General features: G+C 42.5%; 1 protein-coding gene across 3 annotated transcripts in view; it reads right to left on the bottom strand.

Annotated features, from left to right (window-relative positions):
• SLAIN1 (SLAIN motif family member 1) overlaps window positions 1–21,460 on the bottom strand; it is a 52,699-nt gene extending 31,239 nt beyond the window's left edge. Inside the window, exons 1-2 of one of the 3 annotated variants that reach the window (XM_075852372.1) lie at window positions 20,780–21,460; window positions 10,443–10,582 (exon numbers count right to left, since the gene is read on the bottom strand). In XM_075852372.1, the coding sequence (XP_075708487.1) occupies window positions 10,443–10,582; window positions 20,780–21,237 (598 nt within the window). In that variant the 5' untranslated portion in view covers window positions 21,238–21,460. Of the gene's footprint in view, window positions 1–10,442; window positions 10,583–10,704; window positions 10,954–20,779 lie in introns of those variants that run through there. The other 2 variants (XM_075852371.1, XM_075852373.1) reach the window with 2 other exon arrangements.
• Window positions 21,461–22,913: the final 1,453 nt, after the last annotated feature.

Raw genomic sequence — 22,913 nt, 5'->3', positions numbered from 1 at the left:
CATTTCGGCTAGGATTATTTAAGAGCTCCAGTCTATTTTCTTATATAAGAGTACATACACGTCAGAGATGGTGCAGCAGAAAGTCACACCATTACCACCCCGTGAAAACCACACGTATCTATTTCTGCAGTTTAATAAAGGACACAGCCCTAGAAACATTTTCCTAAAACGGAGTCTGTTTTTTTACATGCAGCATCCAATGCATGAGTTTTCTCAATTGGCATAAAATAAAAAAAACCCCACTAAGAGGATATGATGCAGTTTTTAAAAAACAAAACAAAAAACAAACCAAACGAACGCACGCATGCACGCAAACACCCTGCAATTCACAGGGTTTTTGTGTTTTTTAACTACACTGTGTGAATCGGTTTTTGTAAAATCCTATCCAATACAGTGTAACATCCAGCTGCTGGGTTGCCTCAGCATCGAAGCCACTGCATGTGTATATGGTTAAAGGGGTTGTCCGGGCACGGGGCGGTTTTTCATACTGATGACCTATCAACAGCATAGGTCATTAGTATATGATCAGTGGGGTTCCGACACTCAGACCCCGCACCGATCAGCTGCTCCAGTCACCGTATAGCCAACGTGTTGCAGTACTGCAGCTCTACTCCTATTCAAGTGAATAGGAGCAGAGTTGCAGTTCTGCAGCACGGCCAGCTGTCTGCTTCTGGCATTGAACACTGCATAACATCCGGTGTCCGGAGGCAAGCGGAACAGCTAATCGGTGCCGGGTATGAGTGACGGACCCCCACCGATCATATACGGATGATTGATCCTGTAGATAGGTCATCAGTATGAAAAACTGGACAAACCCTTTAAATTGAGTAGGAGCCAGAGACCTACTGTAGTAATTGCACAAATCAACCATACAATACTAGTAATTGTTACAGTGTTAACACCCCATTCATTTGCTTATTTAAAAAAGGACTTGTCACTACATAGGTCAGAAGTTGAACTGGTTAACTGAATCACTCTATTACCCTGAATCCAGCGCTGTTATTCTGTTTTTTCCTGGACCCCCACACCCTACACACGTTCCAGAGATATGGCTCACTGTTGTGTTGGCTCCCTATATGTTAATGCGCTGTATTTAGCTAGCTTCCCTGCCTCTCATGCTGACCAATCAGGCAGCCAAAGGGTAGTACCCACCCTGTTGGCTAACTACAGCAAATTATAATAGAGGGAGCCAACAGAACAGTGTGACATATCTCTGGAATGGGAGGGGCTAGGAAGAAAAAAAAATAGCTCTATTCAGGTCAGTATATCCTAGTGACAGGTGATCTTTAAAGCCTTACTCCGCCACAAAAACTCCTTTACCAATATAACAAAACCCCTAACTATATACATTACCACCTTTCTTTCTACTTATCTGCATTCCATTCCTTAGTTCCAACATATGTCCCCCAACTTATCCCATGACTGGAAGCCATCTTTCATAACCAATTCTGGCTTGGAGAGGAAGACAGCCTTTGGAACAGAATGAGGCACCAGAAAGTCACTGAAATCATATTGCAGGGCATGTTGCATTTACACAAACAAGTCAAAGGTTGTTTGGTCACTAGGCTTGGACTTTAAAAGGGAACCTTTAACGTTTGCAGCAGGTCACAAACAATTGGCAGGACCACGTGGCCACATCTACTGCACCTTACATACTGCATTTCTGAGAATGATGCCCATCAGTAATCACAATTTGCACAGAGGGTACGTTTTCTTAAAGCTCCCCATACAAAACTTCCGGGCAACCAGTCAGGTTTTTTCTCCCAGCATCTGTTATATGTCTTAGTGACTGATTCATCTTAAGTGGAGTTCCTTTAAAGGGGTTGTGCCATTAAACACAGGTATCCCCTATCCAGAGGATAGGGGATAAATGTCTGATCGCTGGGGGTCTGTCAGTTGGGACCCCTAGCGATAAGGAGAAGGGGGGACTGAAAGTCACCCAGAGAGCTACATGAGAAGCTTGGACTTACGGGTTCTGTGCCCAGCTTATTTGTTCGGCAGCTCCATAGAAATCAATGGACACAGAACCTGGAAGTCCAAGCTTCTCATGTAACGCTCTGGGTGACTTTCAGTCCCCCCTTCTCCTTTTCACTGGGGGGTCCCAACGGTCGATTCCCCATCTATCACACATGTATCCTCTATCCTGTGGATGGGAATACATGTGTTTTATGGAACATCCCATTTAAACGTTATTTAAAGAGGCTCTGTCTCCAGATTTTGCAACCCCTATCTCCTATTGCAGCAGATCGGCGCTGCAATGTAGATAAGAGTAACGTTTTTATTTTTAAAAAACGAGCATTTTTGGCCAAGTTATGACCATTTTTGTATTTATGCAAATGAGGCTTGCTAAAGTCCAACTGGGCGTGTTTAAAGTAAAAGTCCAACTGGGCGTGTATTATGTGTGTTACATCTGGGCGTTTTTACTTCTTTTACTAGCTGGGCGTTGTCAATAGAAGTATCATCCACTTCTCTTCAGAACGCCCAGCTTCTGGCAGTGCAGACACACAGCGTGTTCTCGAGAGATCACGCTGTGACGTCACTCACTTCCTGCCCCAGGTCATGCATCGTGTCGGACGAGCGAGGACACATCGGCACCAGAGGCTACAGTTGATTCTGCAGCAGCATCGGCGTTTGCAGGTAAGTCGATGTAGCTACTTACCTGCAAACGCCGATGCTGCTGCAGAATCAACTGTAGCCTCTGGTGCGGACACGATGCAGGACCTGGGGCAGGAAGTGAGTGACGTCACAGCGTGATCTCTCGAGAACACGCTGTGTGTCTGCACTGCCAGAAGCTGGGTGTTAACGAACAGAAGTGGATGATGCTGATTCGTCAGCATCATACACTTCCATTCCTAACGCCCAGCTAGTAAAAGAAGTAAAAACGCCCCGATGTACACACATAATACACGCCCAGTTGTACTTTTACTTTTCAACACGCCCAGTTGTACTTTTGCAAGCCTCATTTGCATAAATACAAAAATGGTCATAACTTGGCCAAAAATGCTCGTTTTTTAAAAAATAAAAACGTTACTCTTATCTCCATTGCAGCGCCGATCTGCTGCAATAGCAGATAGGGGTTGCAAAATCTGGTGACAGAGCCTCTTTAAGACTTCCATTAACATCAGTTAACCGTCAGTTGAATACAAACACCACTTGCAGCACCTGTATTTTGCAAATGGAACATCCACACAGCTTGGCACAACCTGACCTATCATTCATGCTTGTGAAACATCAATACCCTTACTAAATTATAATATTTATAGAATCACAAACCTGGAGCTTCACTTTACAGGCTTGAGGTCTGAGGCTTGGTTTACCTAGTTTATTAATATGCAAATTCTGTTTGTGATGGTTTCCCTTCGCTTTACACATGTCTGCGCAGTGCAGACACTTAGAGTACATGCTCTTCCGGAGCTTTTCAGTGCCTATGTATCAAAGACACCACTGCAGAAAGCAGCCCTGACTGACTTCTCTATTATATGCTGGTGCTCAAAATTGAATAATAGTTTTGAGTTTAAGAGACTTTTCTTTTCTTCACTTCAAATTGCAAAAATGCTTTCCATGTACCCTGCTGAACAACCAAGTGTAATGTGTTTATTAGATTATTATTTTTTTTTAGCAGGGGTTAGTAACTTAAATGGTAACTAAACATTCAACAAACCCCTGACATGTCATAGTGACATGTCAGAATTTTCGATTGGTTGTGGTCTGAGCACGGAGACCCCACCAATCGTGAAAACGAAATCGGCAGAAGCGCCCATTTGAGTGCTGAGCAGCTTCGTTTCTGTAAGGCTTTTCTCAAAAAGTCGATGTAGTGTTGTACAGGCTCAATGGAAAGTCTATGAGCCCTACCACACCGCTACATTGGCTTTCCGAGAAAGGACGAACAGACACGAAGTGGCTCAGCGCTCACACGAGCGCTTCTGCCGCTTCGTTCTAGCGATCAGTGGGGGTCTCAGTGCTCATACCCCCACCGATCAAAACTTATGACATGTCAGAAGTTTGTCGAACATTCAGTAACGCTTTAATTTTGGCAAATTCCTAGTCACAAAAATAGTTTGGAAGGATAAAGACAAAATTCAAAAGGATAAAAGGCAGATTGGCTATAGTTCATCATCCTCAATTCAGAGAGGAACTCAACCATGACTTGAGAAAATTGTTACAAACTTCAGAGCCTCAAGACAGAAACAAGATTGCAGCGATTAAGGAAGCACCAAACTATTCAGGTGAATCGTGAAAGCCAAGCAATTTCTCACACAAACCAGTGAAGCGATCCCAGAATATATCCCATCCTCCTCCCGCTACATGAATGTGCTGCATCACATCTTCCTATAAAACGGAATCGCCATCACTCAGCCATGCTCCTGTTTAATAAATCATTTGAACCATTATGTGCTATAAATTTGTGCTTGCTGTTCATACAAGCAAGGAACGTTCCAGATGATCAGCCTCCATCTTTGTACAAAATGTTTAGCATGCTTTATGCAGTGCAATGCAGAGGCTCAACGTGTGCTTCACCTTGGAGGGTATACCGGGATATAATATTGATACAAGAAAGTAGAGTGAGAAGAAACATTACCGACAGTCTAACATGTATATTTTTTTTTTTTTTTTTTTTTAAACCATGCAAGAGTAATATTTACAGTCAACTGAGGTGAGAGCTCTGGAGAGGTTGGCAGTGACTACACAGCGTGTTCGTATTGGAAATGGTTCGGCATGGGCCATGAAAAAAAAGCCATAATCAGAGTATAATTTTGTTGTAATAGATAGAAAGGACTTATCTAATCTTATATAAATCACTGCATAAATACAACGTATGGAATTTTCTAACATATTTTGTGTTTCAAGTGTTCACCATTTTTAAGATTTATGCTTCCTGTGAATGAATGGAATCATTCTCATATACATTTATACTGATGTACAGAAAAAAATGGAGTCTCCAAGGCGCTGCTGCACAGGGAAGGCAATGAGCATGAAGGATATGTGATGTAAAAGTATTTTATTGAAAACAATGCTACGCGTTTCAATGCCGCACCGGCATCTTCATCAGGCAACGATTCTCTCCACTGTTCGTTGTCCTCTGATCCTAGGTGAGCACCTAATTGGATTTCTGGATTTTGTACCTCTTTACCCCGGGTAATCTACACTATGTGGCGCTGTGTTTTTTATCTCTCATATACATTTAGAATCTGAATTAGCGATGCTTATATTTCACTACAGTGTACCTAATCTAGGCAGTCTTCTATGAGCAAAACTGTCTTGGCTCCAGACTCAACTTTTACTTGCATTGATACATTGCAGTGAACTATCAGTGAAGGAGAAAGATTTGTGCAGCTATGTGCATAATTCATAGAGGATTTTCTACAGTTAGCAGCCGTAAGCTTCCAAACACCCCTGCCTGTGAAAGAATCAAATAAGACCCCATTTACATCACGTTTTAACCCTTTGTTTAGTGTGTATATTGAGAGAGTTTCCGATGTACACACTAAATGTTAGCCCGACGGTGGCCACAAGAGTGTCCTTTTTGCCTCCACCAGACTGGTATACCTTTTTTTGAAATCTAAAAAACAGCTTAGTACACGGTCCCAGGGATCCGTTAAACATATATCTCTTCAGATTTTCTTGCTTTTCAAGACATATATGTTAAACGGATACCATTATAGTCTATGGGTGATGGATGCCTAACATCCGATCCTGCCCAGCTTTGGCATTTGTCACCCATAGACTATAATGAGCTCTATTTAATAGGTACATCATGAACGCTCATGACCCCTTTTCATGACGTACCTAACAAACGGAAACCATTATAGAATATGGGTGACTGATGCCACTGTCAGTTATCCATCACAGCCAATGTTAACCGTATCTGTCGGGAGATTTTCCCGGCGTGTGCGTTAAATATAGACAAAATACGAGATTTGAATGGGGCCTTAAAAGACTTCACAATAACAGCTTGAATAATAATGTATCTAGGGAGGAAACGTGCACATTACCTTTCCGGTTCAGCGAGAGCTTGGCCAAGATGTTCTGTATCTTACACTACATGGGGAGCAGGGGGAGGGGTTTATAATTCACGCTTTTTAGATTTTATATTGCATCAAATGAAAGGAATGGACATAGTAATGACTTATTGGACTAATGCGGCTTTATTTAAAAGACGCTGAATGGAAAAACATGGTATCAAGAGTTGTACAGTAAGAACTAATGCATTCTGCAAGGAAATATGTTATCTAGCATTCCAATACATAACACACATATAGCCTAAGACTTGGCCATGGCAGCCAGAGGTTTACATTTACATAGTCTCATAAAAAGACATTTAGCCACTTTATGCTCATAGCTAGTAAGTTAGAGAGGGATGGATTGTGGTGGTTTGTGCAGGAAATGGAAAGTAAATGTGTTAGTTTGGGATAAAGGTCCTATCATGTCTATCTACTTTATGTAGCAGGAAACTTATTTAGTCAAACATGTCCTTATCCATGGGTAGAACACAAAAAATGAAACACAATTCAAATAAGAGGAAAAATATAGCAGTGCCAGACAATAAATTTTTTTTGTTGTAAACTGTGCAAAAATAAACTGAAATAATACTAACACTATATGTCAGGAGCATGGGGGGGGGGGTGAAAACATAAAGGTATGTTCACACAGACTATTTTCGGCCGTAAACGACCCGAAAAAAGGCTGAAAACTCGGAAGCAGAACACCTCCAAACATCTGCCCATTGATTTCAATGGGAAATACGGCGTTCTGTTCAAACGGGGCATTTTTTTTACGCCTCATTTTTTAAAAACGGCGCGTGAAAAGATGCCCAAGAAAAAGTGCATGTCACTTCTTGTGCTGTTTTTCATTGACGCTATAGAAAAACAGCTACAAAAGTGGGCGTAAAAAAACGCAGCGAAAAACACGAATTGCTAAAAAAACGGCTGAAAATCAGGAGCTGTTTTCCCTTGAAAACAGCTCCGTATTTTCAGACGTTTTTTAGTTTGTGTGTGCACATACCCTAATAGTCACACTAGGGCTCTGGGGCCGGAGTCGGCCTTAAGACCCCTTTGCCACATAACAGGGCACCAGTATTATAAATGGCAGGTGGGGAGCCCTCGATCTTTAAGTTACGCCTCTAATCTGGCAAGAAAATTGAAGTGTAAAATTTCGGTTCATAATTCTCCTAGTAAATCTAACAATACAACAACTGTTTGTTACCGGTAGCCTTGCCATAGGCTATTTCCTTCATGTATTATTACTCAAAGCCAAAGATCACAGGTAAAAGTTAGAGTGCTCTATATTGCTTCCATGCCTCCAATTGGGCACTAGTAAACTAGCAAAATAATTAGAAATTCCTAATATTTTCATTGATAAAATTCTGATGTTGTGTACACACTACTGCGGCACTTATCAGAATGCCCTTTATAGAATATAGGCTACCATTGGGGGGGACCTGCATCTTGCCTTTGTATGTAGGGCATTAGGCTGACTGCAGAGACATGTAGGGATACGTCTGCCCAGAATCCAGCTTAACTACAAAGGTGCTGAAAAAGACGCACGTCCTGTTCCAACCATAGATGCATGATTTTTTTTAACTTAGGACATTGTTTTATACATTGTACACAGCTCTCAAAGACAAGATAGAGGTCCCATTGTGTTCCGCTATTATTGGCCTGATGAAGACGTTAGTCCAACTTTGAAACGCGTTGCCTGCTTATCACTATTAAATCTAGTTTATTTATCGCTAACTACTGGTCATCATCATTATCTTGTACCCACAGCAACGCCTCCCTTTAGGTCCTCATACACATGAATTGTTACATGTGTATTATTTTTAGTATGTTTTAATCCTTCTCAAGAGGAAGGGGACTCAGAACAGGCGCACTTTAACTGTGTCTGTATTCTGCAGAATGCATCTGCAAGAAAGCAGCAAGGAATATTATCTTTCTGCAGCTCGCAGACTATTATTAGGTCATCCTGACTGTAAGAGGAGCAATCATTTTACACTAATTTTATACTAAATTAAAAGGAGCGATCATTTTATACTAACATGATGCTTGTAATGTTATTTAATTTCACAATTAGGCCATGTGCACACACACACACAGGATAATGTGTTACATGTAGAATCATGCAGATCTATATATTAAACGCATATTTCACCCTTCGCATAGCAGATTCTGTGCACATTTTTTCAGAATTATGTTTGGGATTTTGTGAAATACCAATCGGATAGATGGTACTGTACTTTTATTGTGGCATTTCAGTGGCAAAATAGTATGCAAAATCTCTAACCAATCGACTGCATGTGCATATTGCCTTAAAGTGCTTCTAAGGTCTGCTTCACGTGGCTGTGTTCGGTCCATGAGATACGGCCCGTATATCGACCGTATTTCCCTGACCGAACACAGTTCCTGGAGCCAGGCTCCTAGCATCAAAGTTATCCAATGCTATGAGTGACTGCCGCCCGCGGGGGTTCTGTCCCCTACTGAAAACATGATTACATTATGGGGCAATATTCCCTCGTGGAGGCAGTGACTCCTAGCATCATAGATAATTTTGATGCTAGGGGCCCGGCTCCCTGAACGGTGTTCGTTCCAGGAAATACGTCCGATATACAGTTCGTATCTCACAACTGAACATGACTTATAATAATTACAATGTTATTAAGCAGCATAGCAGGAAGTAAGGCTGGATTTTTGCTGGACACAACAAAAAGAAAAATTATATTTTCCTTTATACTTTTCCTCCTTTTGTGATCACTCCTGGCTTTGACATAAAAAAACGAATAAAAAAACTGCCTGTATGAATCAGCGTAAGTCTCAGTTCACACGAGGTGGATACGCTGCAAAAAAGGACGCAGGGTATCCGCCCTGTGCGCTGCAGGGAATTCCGGGTGCAGTTTTTTCACCCGGGATGTCCACTGTGGAAAACTGCAGCACTTAGACAGCCTGCTACCAGGCCAGCCTCCTGGGATGATGTTTCATCCCAGGAGACCACTGCAGCCTGTGATTGGCTGCAGCGGCGGTCACATGGGATGAAGGGTCATCCCAGGAGGCCGGCCCTCTGACGTCATCCAGGCCGGCCTCTTGGGATGACGTTTCATCCCATGTGACCGCTGCTACAACCTGTGATTTGCTGAAACGTCATCCCAGGAGGCCAGCTTGGAGGAAGACACACAGACTCCTGGGTAAGTATAAGATTTTTTTTTTCAGAGTTGCGTTTTTTGCGGTGGAATCGCTGCGAACCCGCAATAATAAAACGCAACAACTGCTATTTGTTGTGGGGTTTAACTCCCCATTGAAATCACTGAGGAAAACCCGCAACAAATAAGCAGCGATTACGAAAATACAATTGACATGCTGAGGAATAAAATTTCGCACAGCATGTCAATTTGAGCGTTTTTTTCAGCTCAGTATTTACGCAGCGTGGATGAGATTTGTTACATCTCATCCACTTTGCTGCTACTGAATTTGCTGCAGATGTTCTGCAACAAATTCCGTTGCAAAAAAGCCGCAGTATTTACGCAACGTATAAACTGACCCTAAGGGTCTACTCAGACACTGTGGTTGAGGTATGATTAAAACATCTGAAAAACCATGTGTTTTACCACGATTTGATGCGTTTTTAACAAACGCATTCGCATAGAATGCATGCGGTTTTCGGATACGGTTTTTGATGCGGTTCTAACCGCACCTCAACATGTGAATAAACTCTTAGGTTGATTTAGATCTTTAACTTTTTACACTGCAAAACATGTGGATGAGGATTTTCAAAATCCCATCTACACAGAGTGAGAAAAACAATCAACATGTTGTAAGTCTTCAAATCTAAGGCATGCCATTATGTGGCACAATGCCACGAGGAAATATTGTGCCACATCTAAACCCACCCTAGCTTACCCTACATTTTTACACTTATAAGCGTACAGCACAAAACTTCACTGACTGTAGCGGTCTGTCCCGGTTAACTTTAAAATGGTCAAATTAAACAAAAGAAATAAATAAAGTAAATTCTACAGAGAAAGGTCATTTTGTCATGTTTTTGAAGTTCTAGACTATTTGTGATGAATCTCTGGGCGAGTTCAAAATCATGAGATCTATTACCATTGACGGTGACATCACTCTTCTGCATTCATGTTTCTCTGCGCACATTGCCAGTAAAGCCCACCCTGGTTACCAGAACACCACGGAAGTATTTAGAGAGCAATTAACAAATTGACTGGAAGGTATTGATATGTTAAGAAGCTCCCAGGGCTCACAACATTTTGTGACCTACAGTACTTCCACCTTACAAGACAAATTCTAGACAGTCTTGCAGATATGCCAAGCTGCACTTAATCCATGATAATGTGCATCATCTGAGAAATTCAGGAAGATCAGATTTTCTAAAACACAAACACAATTCTAGCAGGACTCCGTGTTAAAAATAGCACACATCAATATTATATTGATTACCTTGCTCAAGTCGGAAGCATAGTGATCTCTTTGCTGCTTCTATTTCAGGACTTGGATGATCCAGAACTTGCCTACACCACTCTAATGGGTTAAGGGTGGACGCAAATGGTTTCTGCTTCTTAGTAGGGGACACATAAAGCCTGGAAAAAACAGAGAGTAAACCAGTTGGATCTCATATTATGTCCGGTTTTACATAAATAAAGCTTAATTAATTAGACTTGAGTCTCATATGCTAGTCTAAAACCAAAATAGGTTGGCGTACGTCACTTAAGAAATTTGGCACATCTTTGCCTGTCCATGCGCCATAATAGCAAATCTGTCAGTCTGAGGAAGGCCATGCCCCCTCCTGAAAAAACTTCCCCTCCTTTTTCAACACTTTTGAATATACATGAGAGCATCGTAAAACAGAAGAGTCGCAAATTGCTTCATTCCTCGCCATCTTTAAAGGGGTTGTCCGAGCACGGAGTGGTTTTTCATACTGATGATCGGTGGGGGTCCGACACTCAGACCGATCAGCTGTTTCGGCGGGAACCAGATGTCTGTGCCAGAAGTAGATGGCTCCGGTCACAGTATAGCGGCCGTGCTGCGGTACTGCAGCTCTGCTCCTATTCAAGTGAAGTTGCAGTACTGCAGCACGGCCGCTATACTGCAGTCGGAGCATTCTGCTTCAGAAACCCGCAACTGCATAACATCCGGTGCCTGGAGGCAGTTGGAGCACCTGATCTGTGCGGGGTCCAGGCGTCGGCCCCCACGATCATATACTGATGACCTATCCAGTGGATAGATTATCAGTATGATAAACCACCGCGTGCCCGGACAACCCATTGAGAGTATTTGTTTGCGGTCAATAAACGAGAAGACTCTTGTTTACATTCAGAGGCAACAAATCCCTACATAACTAGTCCTGCTGTCAGCCGAGAAGTGGATACAATTGTAGCTTGTTTAGAAAATTCTCTGGGCTAAAATTTACACTCCAGACTGATACAATGCAGCAAACTACCAGAGAGATTTGTGCAGCTGCTGCCTGTAGATACAATTGTGTCATATTAGTTTGCAGCCTGTGAAAGTAAACAATACTGTTCTCATTCACTGACAGCAAACAAATACCTTGAATATAGTAACAAATTTAAACATAAAAAGGCGCAGATTTGTTAACACTGTAAGGGTATGTTCACACACACTATTTACGGACATAATTCAGGCGTTTTACGCCCGAAAATACGGCTTGAAAGCGTCGGCAAACATCTGCCCATTCATTTGAATGGGTTTTACGATGTTCTGTGCAGACAGTATTTTTTTTTACGCGCCGCTGTCAAAAGACGGCGCGTAAAAAAGACACCCGCGTCAAGTGCATGTCACTTCTAGGGACGTAATTGGAGCCGTTTTCCATTGACTACATAGAAAACAGCTCCAATTACGTCCGTAATGGACGCTGCGAAAAGCGCCTGCACATGCCATTACGTCTGCAATTCAGGAGCTGTTTTCGCCTGAAAACAGCTTTGTAATTTCAGGCATATCGGACGTGTACGTTTGAACATACCCTAACAAACACAGCATAAACTAGGAGGAGATAGGCAGAAGATGAGCCAAATTTACTACTTTGGCGCACGTTGTGATACATTTTGCACACGTTATGTGATACATTTTGCACATCTATTTAGAGATTAGACACTCTTCTATTTCTGACGCCACCTCTTGGTTGGCTTACTTTACGCCATTATTTTGCACCAACATTACGGCACATGCCATTAATAAATCTGGCGTATTTGACGAGTCTACATCCTCTTTTTAGACACAAAGAAAAAAAAAAGTATCTATGCAGTTTTTTTTAGCTGAATTTAAACCAAAATTCATTGTAATACTGCCCCAAATGATATTAGAAAGCTGTAGAACGTTTCCTCTATAGTATAGCAGAGTCTTTATTATTCTAACCAGTTTACAGGCAATGCGACAGCTAAAACCAGCTCTTTAGTGTGGAGCCTCCTGTAGTCACTGTATAGACTCTATACAGTGACTACAGGAGGCTCCACACTAAAGAGCTGGTTTTAGCTGTCGCATTGCCTGTAAACTGGTTAGCATAGTAAAGACTCTGCAGCGTCTTGACCACACCAAGCCACCATCTTGTTAACCACAAAATGAGATTGACCACAGTATCTTGTAACATGATATTTTTCAAGAGAGGCGCACAGACCACATCCAGACTCCATTTAATGAATCAGCTATAACCTCCACAGATGGAGCGGTTCATACTTCAATATTATAATAAAAAAACTGAAAAAGGACATCTGTGCTGAGAGTGGAGCATTTTCCTTTAAAATGTATTGGATGTCCCCTTGCTATGGTAACAAGACTAGGTATAAAATGGTAATTGGACAGATTATGTAATTGACCTGAATATATTTATACATAATAATTGGGTTACACAGTATATAAACCCAATTTTGCAAATTCCTTTTGATACCCCAATCCCCCTAATCCCTTAAAGAGTAACTAAACCTTCAACAAACTTCTGACATGTCGTAGTGAAATGTCAGAAGTTTTGATCGTGGGGGTCCGAGCACGGAGACCCCACTAATCACTAAAAAGAAGCGGCAGAAGCGCTCGTGTAAGTGCTGAGCAGCTTAGTTTCTGTTCGGCTTTTCTCGGAAAGTCGATGTAGCGGTGTACGGACTCAATGGAAAGTCTCTGAGCCCATACACCGCTACATTGGCTTTCAGAGAAAAGCCGAACAGAAATGAAGTGGCTCAGCGCTCACACGAGCGTTTCTGCCGCTTCATTTCAGCGATTGGTGGGGGTCTCAGTGATCAGACCCCCACCTATCAAAACTTCTGACATGTCACGGTTACCCTTTAAAAGGCTGCACGCCTCTGTTCACCCCAAGCTCTGCTATGTTTTGCTTATACACTGCTACCCAAAACCGTATTAATGTGAGGTCTAACTATTGAAGAAAATATACACTCTGCTTTCATCATGTGCATCTAGGTCATGATCTTGTATGCCTTAGAAGCAGATTCCTAATTAAGCGGTTAGGTCTCATTCACATCACGTTTTTTTGGCCATGTTAAGCACATGTGCAGGAAAAATCTCCTGACGTATGTCTTAATGTAGGCTGTGACATTTACCTACCAGTGGCATCCTTCTCCCATAGGCTATTATGACATCCGTTCAATGTGTACTTCATGAAAAGCTCATGACGTATACATTAATTAGATGCCTGTGACAGTGCCATACAGTAGCATCTGTCAACCATAAATTCCCATGTTAAAATATATATATATATATATATATATATACACACTGCACGGTATATGTTATTTTACGGGATTCCATTATATGGAATATCTCTAAAGAATAAAACTCTCCTGTGCTCATTACTCTACATATACATAATAGTTTCAGCAAACATGGAGCTTTTATTCCAGAAGTCATCAAGATCATTAATCAATGTAGTGACCTACTAAAACAAGCCACACACTCCCTGGGACATCAGTGGCAGGCAGAGTGGTATACGTTAAATGGAACCGAATATAGATCTGTACGTTTTTGAACAGTCACCTGAAACTACAGGCTGCTGGAAGATGAGATTTTTCTCTAATAAAATGTTTTAAAAAAAGCCTCTTCTATTCCAAATTTTGGTTTTAGATACATTCCTAGTAACTGTTCTAAACCCTCCGACCACTGTTTCGCCACCTTTCCCCAAAATCCCTAGCTTATAGCTCTTTTCTGCTTTTAATTACATAAAGCTTATTTATTACGTAACAAAAAGTTACGTACCTTTGTAATACACCATGGGGGGAATTTATTAATGGCTTACGCCACTTTTCTGGTGTTAAAAAGTCGTAAATGTAAGGATAAGTTGGGCAGGATATAGTGGGGGAGGCGGTGCCTCCTGTGAACCAACAGAATTACCATTATTTGCTCCTCTTAATAAATTTGACACATTTGATACTGACATACATTAGTTTAAGTCTGGCGTTGGAAGATAGTTTAAACTCCCTTCGTCAATTTCCTACCCACATACGTTCAAATATTTGCAGCAAGCGAGATTTTCAATATATTTAAACAAAAAATATATTAGCAAGTTGCCTATCATTCCAATATATAAGGATTAAGCTTTATTTAATTAAAATCAAGATAATGCCACTAAACACTCCTCAAAATCAACCTCCCCTTGCAGGCGCTCCACGTCTCTAATGCAATATCTGTAACCTACACGAGAAGTCTGCCCAGTTCTCCATAAACATACAGCTTTCCGCTCTTCAAGAATTTATGACTAACTATTGTGGACAGCGATACATACAGAATTTCAGAAAATACTACCTTACAGGTCCTAAATTTACAGCGTAGAATTATCTAAAATTATTTTAAATCAGATATTACAACTAACTTGGTACCAATGGGCACAAAATCTGTTCAGTGTCCACTAACAACAGGGTTAATCATACTAATCCAGACAGATCGGTGTGAGTCCAACCGCTGGGACCCTTACTAAATTGACAAAATATAGGACCCCGGGCGCCCCAGCCACAAAACGGCGGCTTGGGGTTTGAACGGAGCACAGGCTGGGCATGCTTCTTTATTCAAAGTCTATGGGTTTGACTGAAACAGCTGTGCACAGCGGTGAAAATTCTCAAGGCTGGAATAACCCTTCAATAATCTGAAATATAAACTACGTTGAACACCTGAATTCCTGATTTGAGCTTTGTTACATCCTAAAAGCAATCTGGGATCAAAGACCATCCCAGACAGCTCTGAAATACAGGGAAGGACGTTTTCGTTACTAGCCGGAAGCGCTGCCATGAAGGCACAGATTTCTAATACACATGTAACATTTTCCCTTGTCTATATGACACAGGAGAAGTTACTTTCTTGTCCTACTACAAGAGCAGTTTGTCACATGCCTTGAATGAGGAGCTAATCTAAAGGCTTTGTGTATAAAGAATGTTTTACTCAATTCTTGACCCACTTAGAGAAAAGCACCAATAGCCTGAAAAGGTTCAGTAGTGAAGAAGAAAACAAGTAAAAGTAGGCCACGCTCTTCAAATAAGACGACTTTTCAATAGGTAAAAGAAATCAATTCTAGAAATCTAATTTTAGTACCGAGATCTTCTCTATTTTCCCAGGTTACTAGTGTGTTGTGTGTTATTATAAACTTTAACAATATTGTACATTTTTGATCACCACATACACAGATCTGGATAAACAGAAGATACCTGTGGCAAGGTCAACAAGATAGGAGGAGGATAGCGTTTCATCTTGTAGAACAATGGATGTCTTGTAAATTCCTACACCAGCGTAGCATAACTCGGTGGTTTTCACTATTTAAAGAGGAGCGGTCACTAGGTCATATAAGTTGAACTGGTTAACTGACCTGAATATAGCGGTGTCCCCTATTCCAGAGCGTTTTTTTTTTCTTCCTGGACCAGAAATATGGCCCAACGTTGTGTGGGCTCCCTATATGCTAAATCGCTGTAGTTAGCCAACAGGGCGTGAACTATCCTCAAGCTGCCTCGCGCTGATTAGTCAGCACAAGAGGCAAGAAAACCAGCTCCACCTCATTGGCTAACTACAGCAAACGAGCATTTAGATTATATACAGAGTGGCCTCATGAGCACATTCGTATTATGGCTCAGTTTTGTGTGAAGCTGTTATAGGGCTCCTATTTTAGCACATGGGACCTTTACTGTACCTCAGTATGCCATTCAATTTTATACAGAGGCAAATGGGCAATTTTTCTGGTGGCATGCTCATTGGATGCTGTATTTAAGCAGGTATTCTCCTTACAAGCATTGGTTGTTAATTTTTATTATTTTATAACCACAAAATGACAAGATGGCAAAGGGGCGCCCGATCTGACTGATCATGAGAATAAAGGGACCAGGGTAAATTCGGCTTATTCTTTGCACAGCAAAGCCTCCGGCCACTCGATGTGCAGAAAACAACCACCGATCAGATTGTTAGGACATATCCGAGTGATATGTCATTCCATTGTAAGGATATGTTCACACGCACTGTTTTCAGATGTAATTCGGGCGTTTTACACCTCGAATTACGCCTAAAAAAACGGCTCCATTATGCCCACAAATATCTGTCCATTGCTTGCAATGGGTTTTTTACGATGTTCTGTTCCCACGAGGTGTAATTTTACGCGTCGCTGTCAAAAGACGGCGCGTAAAAAGACGCCCACGTCAAAGAAGTGCATGTCACTTCCTGGGACGTTTTTGGAGCCATTTTTCATTGACTCCACTGAAAAACAGCTCCAATAACGTTCGTAAAATACGCCGCGAAACACGTGAGTAGTTACAAAAAGGTCTGAAAATCAGGAGCTGTTTTCGCCTGAAAACAGATCCGTAATTTCAGACGTATTTTGTTAAGCCGTGTGAACATAACCTTAGGGTCTATTTACATGGCGTCATCATCGGGGTTGTCCACCTTTTGTAAATTCCTGGACAGTCCGTAAAAAAAGTGGACTTTTTTTTTCCCCAATGTTCGTAAAATAAATAAAACACGGACATGTTCATGATTTTTGTTTTTAAGATAAAGGATCTTGTACAGATAATTTTTAGTTCAGTAAATGCTGCTGTGTTCATGTGACTATATTAAGCTATAGACATGTATCACTTTATGATTCATTATGGTTTTCCATTTGTCTGTAAAAAAATTTGGCTGTCCATGATTTGATTTTTGGATTAAAAAATAAATAAAATCAGGTTGGCAACCGTAGCGGTCATATAGAGGTTTTTGCACCTATTTTAGTGAAATTACAGCATAAGGCCGGATTTACACGAGCGTGTGCATTTTGCGCGCGCAAAAGGTACTTAACAGCTGTGTGTATAATGCGTGGCTGCGTGATTTTCGCGCAGCCGCCATCATTATGACAATCTGTATGTTTGTAAACAGAAAAGCATGTGGTGCTTTTCTGTTTTCATTCATAGTTTTTACTGCTGTTGCGCGAATCACACGCGTCAAACGGAAGTGCTTCCGTGTGCTGCGCGTGATTTTCACGCACCCATTGACTTCAATGGGTGCGTGATGTGCGAACAATGCACAAATATAGGACATTCACGGATAATCTGCACGGCCCCATTGACTAACATAGCTCCGTGCGAGGCGCGTGAAAATCACGCGCGTTGCACGGACCTATTATACGTTCGTCTGAATAAGCCCTCATGCTGCGGTTTTACGATGATTTAGCAAAAATCACGGCACAATAAAGAATTTAAAAAAGCACAACATGACTGCACTGTGTGAATAAAGCCTTAGGCTGGGATCCCACAGATCGCGTACGGTGCATAAAACCACGCAGCGTACCTGACCAAAACCTGCAGGGAAACCTAGCCTAAAACCGCACCAAATTGTGGTGCAGTCTTTCGGGTGGAATCTCCATTGGAAACAGTAGTGAAAAAAAAATGTTAATACTTACCCCCTGGCGTTGTCATAGCGACAAGACCCTCTGTTCTCTGTGCAGCCGAGTCTCCTAAAATAACATTGCAGCCTGTGATTGGCTGAAGCAGTAGAATGGATTGAAAAGTCATCCCAGGAGGCCAGGCTGCACTCAGAGGAACATTTCGCTATGACAACGACCAGGGGTGGGGTGGGGTGGGGTGGGGGGGAGTATTTGCTTTTTTTTTTTTTTTTTTTTTTACTAGTTTTAATTCAAATGGGGAAAGCTCGCAAAAAAAGAGAAACGTTTCCACAGCATAAATTGACATGCTGCAAATTTAAAAGCCGCACCGCAGGTCAATTTATGAACGTTTTTGTAGCACATTTTTTCTGCGTATGGATGAGATTTGTTTAAATCTCATCCACTTTGCTGCTACTGTAAATGTTGCGGAACTTCCGCACAGAATTCCGTTGCATGGGAACATGGGAACCCAGATTTAAATTGGAATAGTCATTTCAGGGAACTGTCACTTGTTTGTTTCTCTGCAGGGGAAATGTGATCACACAAAGACGTTAGTGACACACTTTGGCCACTTACACACGGGCATATTTTAGATTAGTATTTGTAAGCCAAAAATCAGGAGTGGGTCTAAGGGCCTGTTCACTTCAGCGTTGGGCTTCCGCTTGGCTTTCTGTTCATCAGTTCTGTCAGAGGAACAGACAAAAAAAGAAAAGCATCATTTCCATTGGCATTTACCAATGATTTCAATTGTATTTTTTTTTGTCTCAGTTTGAATCAATTTGGCTTCGTTTCGATAGGTTTCCGTTTTTCTGACGAAAAGAATAGCACTGTGTGCTACGCTATTCTTTCCATCAAAAAACGGAAACCTAATGAATCGGAGTCAAACAAACAAAAAACATTGAAATCAATAGTAAATGGAAATGTAAACAAGGCTTTCCGTTTGTTCCTTTGGTGGAACAGATGAACGGAAAGCCAAACGGAAGCCCAACGCTGATGTGAACAGGCCCTTAAACACAGAAACGTTAAAAACCTTTCCATTATGCTTTCTCGTTTTTGTTCCATTCCTGGTTTTCGCTTCCAAATACTGATGCACAATACTAACCAAAAGGTCTCTTTCACACGGCAGTATTTTCATCCGTATTTGTAAGACAAAGCCAGGAGTGGGACCAAAACACAGAAGGGGTGCAAATTAAACTTTTCTTCTTTGTAGGTTCCGCTCCTGGTTTTGGCTTCCAGATACGGATCAAAATACTGCCGTGTGAAAGTGGCTTCAGCCCATGTCTTGTCGTACCAGTAAATGCTAGGGTTAACAATCCTCTCATCATCTGGAGGTTTTGGTTACAAACATGTTATTATTGCAGCCTATAAATGATGAGTGGAATGGAGACCCCATTGTGGGGAGTAGCAGGGTTCATTTTGCCATTATGTAAACGATTTCTCCTGTTCCGAGCTGCCATCTTAGACTAGTTACATTTTCAATTTGTATTATCAGATAAAGATCCTGATTGACACCCAGCAAATGATCAGTAAGAATCACTGCTCTGAATAACATTACAAGAATCCAGCAGAAGCAATGCAGATAAATGCAGCCTGGAGTGCCAGCGTTTCACTTGTACAGATGTCTCTTGTAACCCAATCCCATTACCTAGATAGATAGATTAAAAGACCATTAGGAAGGCAATTGCCTCCCCTTGGGTTTTCGGTCATATACATACATGTGCCATGTGGTGCTAAATAAAGAGGGCAGAAACGACGTGGTGTAAAAATAATCAATGCCTATACCAAACATGATCGGCTGCCCAGGTAACATTTAATTGAAGACGGTCACACCTTAAGTGGTATGTAAAGGCCATTTATTACAAGGTTTGTCCTTATTGAATGACGATTGGCAATGAAATAAAAACATTCTTCTGCCATTCTTTAATACAGAAGAGAATCTTAGGAGCGTATCCGACAATGTATCCTATAAATACCAGATTTCTGATGCACTGCATAGGACCAAGGAGATGGTGTGATACAAAACAAAACGCCCCACGTCCATGCCCACCAATCCCATGCACCATAGTAGAAAAACAGATGACGCTTTTCCATTCAGAATAAATAAATGAAACAATGCAATGTAGAGCCGCAGTATTCCAACAACCAACAGAGTAAAACCATTTATAGCAAGAAACCAACTGAAGCAGCTCGGGAAGATTTAGCCTGTGATAAACCCAAATCCTATTGCCTGGAACAGATTGTATTCCTGCTGCCAATGACAGGGTAAATCCTCTTGGGCTAATAAAGGCCTTTCCAGTGTGCAGACAGCTCAGGACTACAGATGTAGCAGAGGTGAATGTGTCATTAATCATGTAGAGGCTGCATGTTCTGTGAGTAAGTCTACATGAAGTGAGGTCCTATGTAAAAACCACATCAAAGTGAGGGGTGCTAGAAGACACACTCAGCTCTGCTTAAACCACAATACAGTGAGGGGTGCTAGAAGACACACTCAGCTCTGCTTAAACCACAATACAGTGAGGGGTGCTAGAAGACACACTCAGCTCTGCTTAAACCACAATAGAGTGAGGGGTGCTAGAAGACACACTCAGCTCTGCTTAAACCACAATACAGTGAGGGGTGCTAGAAGACACACTCAGCTCTGCTTAAACCACAATAGAGTGAGGGGTGCTAGAAGACACACTCAGCTCTGCTTAAACCACAATACAGTGAGGGATGCTAGAAGACAAACTCCGCTCTGCTTCCTCTAAAGCTGGGTTAAATACATACTGTGCCAGTAGACATTCTAGAATATACAGCTTCATCACTGCAAGCTCATCTGCATTCATGCCATGCACCGTCCACCCAGAGCCAACCTGTTCCTACCAACCCAGCACAATATTACGACCAGTATAAGCTATTGGCATGATGGTTCCATGCCAGGGAGAATGATTACCAGGAGTCTTCATCTTCACTACAATACCCAGCTTCCAGGTCCAATATCTCCACCTCATCCAGGATGTTGGCACCAGTATTAGAGTGGTTAATCAGTGGCCCCTCAGTGGCACTCAGACAAGACAGCTGTGGTCTAGTACTGTAATAGCCTATATTATCTGGAGGGTACAGGCTTCCCCCGATAGAGGAGGTGCATAGCAGAGTGGGCACAGGGCTGGGCAGACATAGTCCAGCGGGCCGTGCCAGGGTCGGAGCCGACAGCATTGCGGGAGGAGGCAGCAGCAGCAGGTGCGGGCTGGCAGTGCAGTTGCTGACAGCGCTCGCCCGGTTCCTCAGCTGCTCATTCTGCTTTTCCAGCTTCCTGACCAGCTCTTGCAGCTTCTTCACCTCCAGCTCTGCGTTTACCATCTTAGTGGCGGCGGGAGTGCCCGCTGTGGTGCCGCACTTCACCTCCGCCATGGCACAGCCCGCACCCTGCCCACTCCCAGGCTCGGAGGTGATGAGCGGCGCGGTGTAGGATTCCGGGCTCAGTCAGTCAGGGACGCTGATGGCTGCTGCACTTGTGCTCAGGCTGCATCCTCCTCTGCTCAGAGTGGATGCGCCTCCTGTCAGCGCTGGGAATATTGATGTGAACGCCGGGCTCCCTCCCACTATTGCTGAGAGAGGGGGGGACACAATGGGAACAAAGAGAAGCCAGACTCTGGGGACTGCTGACTGATAAGAGTGATCCCACTATAACCCCCGTCCATCACAGCTGGGGAGAGGTGGGGCCCGGATATTTCCATGGGAGGTTCTGCTCCTCTATAGCAATCAATATCGCTCACTTCCACCCCACACATTGTAGACCTACACGCTGTGCACCTATTTCCATGTACTATGCACTCTAGTGTTCTCTGTAAGCAGCCACTTCAGGCTATGGAGAGGCTGACTGTAGTCTTCTTATAGAGTTACCCAGCTTTTCCAGGTCCCTTCATAAGTAGGCAGGTTATACAGGGGCCTGGAAAGCTGGGTGGTTGAGTCTTTCTAACCTCAGTGGTCCCAGCAGCAGTGAGCTTGACTCTGGGGGACCTGCAATAAAAAAAGAGGGTGTATAAATCACACAAACCCCTGTAGTTACCATATAGTCCAACTAGGGAAGTGCGTAGGACAGTCGGTGGAAAAAGGTGCACATAAACGGGTTATTTTTTTTTGGAGAGTATTTTTACAACTGATTTTTTTATTCAGCAGCATAAAAATATGAACTAGATATTTGTATTTTCCATTGGAAAGCATATTTCAATTATATTTCGAAGCGCAATACGAGCGTTTTACTCTCCAAAAGACGCCTGAAAATATGCCGTGTGAAGACGGCCTTAGACCCTGTTCACACGGAGTTTTTTTTTACGCAGAAACCGCGTCGGGAACCGCGCCAAAAAACTTCAGAAAATGCCTCCCATTGATTTCAATGGGAGGCGGACGCACGCGGTAAAAAGAAGTGACATGCCCTATCTTCGAGCGTTTACGCCTCTGACCTCCCATTGACATCAATGGGAGGCAGAGAAAGCGTATTTCGCGGCGTTTTTGCCCGTGGCACTCAATGGGCGAGAGCGAAAAACGCGGCAAACGGCGTTCTGGCAGATGAAAATCTGCCTCAAAATTCCAAACGGAATTTTGAGGCAGAATTTCTGCCAGCAAAAAACTCCATGTGAACTTAGCCTTAGACTCTGTTTACATCATGTCGGAGCCTTCCTTCAGATGTATACCTCGGGAGTATTGCCTGACGTATAGACTCTGATGTATGCCGCTGTATAGGCAGACAGTAGACTGCGCCACCCATAGGCACCCATGATAAACAATATGTATACCGGGCAGATTACTTTGCTTGTGGAATGCCTCTGCATAGAAAAGCGTAGTCGACTTTTCTATACAGCTAAAAAAAACATATACCATCATCCTGACGGAGAATAAAAGGACACTCGTTTGGCCTCCGTTGGGTGAATAAAGCCCTATTGATACGTTTGGCGCATATGGCAGGAGCTTTTCTCGGCCTATACGCCTGGTTATAAAGTGATGTGAACACAGCCTCAGACACTCTTCACTCCCATACACCACCTCATGGCAGAGGTACTTTATACCAACATTTTGCACCAAAAGAA

This window comes from Rhinoderma darwinii, chromosome 2, assembly GCF_050947455.1.
Source record: "Rhinoderma darwinii isolate aRhiDar2 chromosome 2, aRhiDar2.hap1, whole genome shotgun sequence".
Classification (NCBI taxonomy): Eukaryota; Metazoa; Chordata; class Amphibia; order Anura; family Rhinodermatidae; genus Rhinoderma; species Rhinoderma darwinii.
The sequence above is the reverse complement of the archived record's forward strand: the minus strand, read 5'-3'. Positions and strand labels throughout refer to the sequence as shown.